At 36.7% G+C, this 6,000-nt stretch overlaps 1 protein-coding gene across 1 annotated transcript in view; it reads right to left on the bottom strand.

Moving 5' to 3' along the window:
* Positions 1-467: 467 nt before the first annotated feature.
* The window catches only part of GABRG1 (gamma-aminobutyric acid type A receptor subunit gamma1), a 37,905-nt gene continuing 32,372 nt past the window's right edge, over positions 468-6,000 (bottom strand). The window contains exon 9 of the mRNA XM_085322839.1: positions 468-746. Within this exon, the coding sequence (XP_085178965.1) occupies positions 468-746 (279 nt within the window). The remainder of the gene's footprint in view (positions 747-6,000) is intronic.

Below are 6,000 nucleotides of genomic sequence, written 5' to 3'. Positions count from 1 at the left end.
TTTTGACTTTTTAAAACCAGGAATTCATAAAAATCTTCACCTTATAGAAGAAACAGATGAGAATAACTAATCCCATTTTATTAAGGCTTTCTTTGTTAAGATGTAAGAGGTGCTACAAAATTTATCTGCTTTATCATTTAGCATTAAAATTGAAAGGTTATGTAGAACTATTTCAAAAATGTAGCCTCTTGTCTCTGCATCTTGTTAGAGCTGGACAAAAATGGGTATAGGTTCAGATAGGTTAAATCTTCCAGATTTGTTTTAAAATTTTCTCTTCAAAACTAAAAAAGATCAGTTCTAAAATTGATAACAAGAGGGGTCACCATACTTCCCCCCTTTGTTTCAATTTTTTAGTGCATCCAGATAATWTTAGTGACTTGGGACCAGCTCTAATCTTTGACTGTTCAATAAGTTGTAAGAATCAATGGTGAGTAAGCCTTTTTCTGAGTTTGTCAAATCTCTGAAATCTATAGATAAAGATAGCCAATCCAATAAACAAGATTGAACAATGCAAAGGCAGTTGGAAAGAAAATTCGAGAATAGGAGTCAATTTTTGCAATACGGATGTGTATCCTTCCTTCTCTCCAAGATCCTGTGCGGCAGTCTTCAAAACAACAAAAGAAGCTAGCACAGTCTTTCCCTTCTAGGCACTCATATCCATAATCATCATCACGTTCAGGGAGATGATTAATGTGATTAATTGGAATTAGTGTTGATCCAGGTCGAACAGCAATTGCAGGTGGTTTCTTAAAAATAAGGAAAGAAAGAAAGAAAAATACAGGTTTTTTTCTTTCCCTTCAGACTACAAACATTCCATGGACTTCCCATAGGAAAGGCCAGTAGAAGTACATTCAGTTGAATACACAGAACTTCAAATTTTAACAAAAACAGTTTGGGGAGCATTGCGAATTATGAAGTGCTGTATATAATCAACCCAGGCAGGCAAAAGTTCGTGAATGCTTTTCACCTGCCACAGTAAAATCTGGGTTGTGCTGGGATTTGGGAATACCGGATAATTAGTTACACGGACAGGGTTAGCTGATCTCATCTACACAACACAAAAGAACATTTTGAACTCAGTCACAGCCTGGCAACTGTGTCACAAACAAGTCCACAAGCAGGATGTAAGTATCACTACCGAGGGAACGACTGCTGCCCGTGATTTGCAGTCTTTAGAGGAAGACTGGGTATGACTCTGGAAGCTACATTTTAGCCAAAACAAGCTAGTGGAATTACTACAGCATCACCGGTGAAGTTTAAGAGACTGTGACACACACAAGGCCAGACTAAGACATCTAATACCCCTTTGATGTTGTATCTCTAAACAATACACCCTGCGCTTGGGAGCCAAGACACCGGCTCCCATGGAGAACRCCATTCAAATCAGTAAACTGATTAACGTAGCTCTTAATTCTTACTTCTCTCTTCAGCTAGCGTAACTGAACCCTCTTGCAGTTTGGTAAAAATTCGGTGTAAAAGCTGTTAAGGTTCATAAATAATTTTAATAGAAAAAAGCTGAGGGCTTTTTGTCTCAGACATAGAACATTTGCTGTTCCCTTTCTTGTAATTTTTGTTCTTTTTACCTTCCTTTCACTTGCACTACTATAATCCATCTTTCCTCCTTCTATTATTTTATTTCCATGCAGTCCTTCACTTTTTATACTTCTTTTTCCAAATATATTTTAGGACATTCTCCCTTTCCCCATCTGTTCTTTTTCCTTTTTCTAAATCTCACAGCCTTTCTAGACTATTCCATAGTCCTCTTGTTCACTCTTTCTTCTTTCAAAYTCCCAGTTTTGGTACCTCTTTTAAGATTTTCAGACTGAAGATAACAACTGTTACATTATTATTTTTTTCTTCTATTTYTTTTACTATCTCCATATTTTTTAATGTAAGGAATACAAATGATAGGAAAGGATGTAGTCAGAGGAACTAAGGAAGTGAGTTTACAATGAAGTAATTAACACCTCTGGACCTCAAAGCATAGAGAAGAATCTCTCCAAGCAATTACACATGATATGCAATGATAAAATATAACAAGCAGGAAGCCACATCATTTAGATTCTTGTATGTTTTTGACTCCTATTGTCCCACTTTCAGTGAATTACCTGGGTCAGCACACAGATCTCTATATCCTGTTAAGAGGGTACCTTGTAGTCTCTGCAGCAATAATGTTCCAAGGGGATGATGCCAAAGAAGTGCAGTGCCCACCATGTCCTCCTATCTGCTTCATAAATTTATTAAATAAGTGCCTTTACCAAAACAGGTTTTGTGCACACTGCTATCTCAATAGTTCTTAGACATGATGTCCTAGGGAGCTAATTATCATCCTAAAGGACCTCATTATTCTTTTCAGTTATGATAAAATACTAACTACATTAACAAACAGCAGTTAGATGCTTCTACCCTAATAAGTATTACAAACAAAGCTTATTTTTATGTAAGAAAAATTTAAATTAACATTTAGTGTCAATCATCATTTTGCTGAAGATATATATGGAAAGATACCTATGACTGATTCACTTCTTTTACTCTGGCTTTACAAGAATTTTTTGACTGGTGCTTCTAGCAATCTAAAAGTCATGCAGTGATTCATTTCTACTAGTAGGATAAATTAGGAATCCCCGAAGTCAGTAACAACTCACTGAGAAAGACAGAAAGAGTCTTCTCTGTGAAGACTGAAACACAGCCACTCACTGCTTGTCAAACAAAAGTTCCAAAATTCTCTTATTTCCTGAGAACTCACAGCTAATTCTAACCTGAGCCTAATCTGGAAAGCATCTACCATGCCTATCTCCAGGATAGACACAACTTACAAAATTGTTTATAATAATCAAAAGTGCTCACTACCCATCTCAGAGGATCAAGAYGACCACACACAGTAAAGAACGTAACGTGGCTTCGTGACCAATGTGGGCACCATCTGCTTTCTCCCTGAAAGGGAGCAGAATACTTCACATTAGAAGGGTGCAGTTCCTGAGGGTCACAAGACCTAAGTTACCACTCAGGTTGCTACAGCAGTCACTGGCTCCTGAGAAGAATTACTGGCATATCACAGGAAAAAAAAAAATCAGAGAAGGGAAACAAGCAATCACAGCATCCCACAGCAAAACAGCAAAGAGGGAGGACAGAAAACAAAACAGTCCCATGAGAAGCGGAGCCAAAGAAATCTGGATTCTTCAGTGGTTTGTGCCTTGTGGCTGAACTACCAAGAGGATTCCCTTGGCCAGCAAGAGCTGTTTGCTCTCGAGTTTCTTCTATTATCCATTTTACTTGTGTGTCCCTCCTCCACCCCACAGTCTGTTTAAAAAATGCCAGAGCAGACTGAAACTGGCTACTGAATTAAAAATTTTTAGAAGCGGCCTGAGTGGAGAAAGGCAGTGATATTTCATATGCCTAATTTCTTACTGGAAATATATAAGAAATGTGTAGGAAAGAGACAATGTGAAGAAAAGAAGATAAAAGATTTGGAAAAATTAGGAAGATAATAATTTAAAAAGATCAAATGAAACCCTACAGGTAAATCTAGAAATCAGGAAAGGACAGAGGTAAAATTAAAAATCCTTAGCTACTTAGCCCTCTGAGCCCAGTAGGGATCTGCATCAAAAAAAAGAAACCATTTCTAGAATCCCTAAACTACGAACCAGGAGACTACTGAGAAGAACTGAGGTCTTCAGAAAGCTTTTACTCCAGAAAGCATGAAGAAACTGTAAATGAAAACTGATAACTAAAAAAATCCCCCAACCACTTCTTATAAAAAAGTTTTTTCAACAACTCTTACAGTCATTTGGGGGGTTTACAGTACACAGCAAAGTAGAATTCAATACCTCACAATAACATGACCTTATATCAACTGTCAGCGAATTAAAAAAAAAAAAAAAATCTTTTAACAGTTTGATACAGTAGTACATGTTGATTATATATGTAGATGGTTGATCATATTGTAGCTACATACAGTGAGAAGCACTTATAATACACTCTGGTAAGATCACAAACAACTTATTCTGCACAAACACTAACATGTGTACAAAAGAAAGCCATCATCCATGTGCTTTTTGACTTATAACACAGTTAATGTGTTCACTTCAAGGGAAATGATGATCGGAAGATCCACAACTAATTATATTTAATCTTACCAGCCCAAGCTCCCTTACTAATGTGGCTTTGCATAAGCGAATTCATACTGCTTTATTTGAATGATGCTAGCCCACATTTTGTAAAATAAAACTGTTGTAATCATTCACAAAATCTTGCCATTTCTTCACAAGATATTTTACAGCGCACTCTTGTCATCAGTTCCTGGAATAATAAGCTTTTATTGAATTTTGCAGTAGAAATAGAAGACCTATGCAAGGCAAGTTTTCCAAGAAAAAAAAAATGTGAATGAGATCTTTTCATACAGAATTAAATTGACTATTTTAATTAAATTGGGTATTTTTGTATTACACATCCACAACCACAAGAGAAAATGAACAAAGTCTTTCACAAAGATAGTAAAAAAGAAAGAAAAAGAAAGAAAAAGAAATCTGTAACTGTATGACTTCCCTTTAATTAATCAGATGGCTTGTTTAATTGTTCCATTTGGAACAAGAAGTTTAACATAAAACTTCATCAAACAAAAAGTATTTTGATCAAATTAGAATCCTTTAGATTAAGTACATTAAGTTTAGAACACTTTTTTAAAAGTAATCTCTTATTGAGTAAGTTCTTATAGTCATTGTTTTGGTTTGCTGAAACATGTTAAAGAACTCTGGGTGAACAGACAGGGATTTTTTCCAAATCCTTAGAAGTAGAAAGCATACTTCAAGACTAGAATAAAAYATAATTAAGTAGTGATTCATAATTTATTGTTAATCTTAATTCAATCTCCAACTATTTAGTCAATAAGTGYCATAGTTCCTAGTCCACCATTATTCCACATTTTATATTGTTATATGCAYTTAAAAAATCTCAAATCGTTCAGTGGATTATTGCACAAGTGGTTGATATCTGGTTGATATTCTGTAAAGTCTGAGTGCTCCACTCCATTTAATTTTTGTTGATCTATCACCCAGCRATTTTTAATTTCTCCCTGGCTTGGAGAAATCATCTCCCTTTTCCTTGTCATGTGTGCTGAGAGCAAACCTATTTCTGCTTCACATGCCCTGTCTGACCACCAAGGYCATAGGTGAGTGTTGCTTGTATCTCATTGCAACAATAACCTAAAACTAAAACTGCTACACTAACACCAAAAGGTCTCACAAAATTTGAAGCCTTTGTATCTTTTACTCCCATACCTAACTGTACCCGTTGCCAAAGCCYGCTTTCTTCCCTGACCACATATGCCTCTAACACTAGGAGGAGTAAGGTTTCCATTTTCTCAGCAGCTTCCAGTTCTCTCTGGTGGGCTGTACTCCCAGAGGACCTCAACGATGCCCAAGGCAGGATAAAAGCAGCATAAGCCCTTCACCACTCTAGTCTTGTACTGAACACACAGCTGATCCACTTATCTCACCTCCCCATTTCTAGTTGTCTATATTAAGTCCAAGGGCTCTCATTTCCCTCATATTTAGCCATAGTGGTCCCAAAGGGCCCACAGAGGTCAGTCTATCCCTGCAGCACTTATAAGAAGGTGAAAACCAGTTCTCCTCCAGTGTGAATTGCAGAATGGATATGGTTCTTGCCACTTCATGTCTGGGCTTCCATAACTTCAATTCAACTTCTGTTTGATCTTACACAAGTGGCATTTAGCCTTGCCCCAGGAAAGACAACTCACATTATGAGATTCAGCTATGCTCTAGCTTCCCCTAACGAAATGACCTGGAAGTAGGCTTTACAGCATTGGCCATCACCTTATCATCCTCTCTCAAAGGAGGATCAAGCCTCAACTATTAAGACTAGAATAAGAATAAAATACTTGATGCTTTTCCCTCAGTGCTTCATTAATTTCAAGATTAGCTTTTCAATATTTTACTGGTTTCCAACAACACAGTCTTCAGAAATTCCAGTATTCTTGCTAAA

Source organism: Rhea americana, unplaced genomic scaffold, assembly GCF_003343005.1.
Source record: "Rhea americana isolate MKP2758 unplaced genomic scaffold, rheAme1 scaffold_8, whole genome shotgun sequence".
NCBI lineage: Eukaryota > Metazoa > Chordata > Aves > Rheiformes > Rheidae > Rhea > Rhea americana.
Note: the sequence above shows the minus strand (reverse complement) of the source record. Positions and strands in the feature narration are given on the sequence as shown.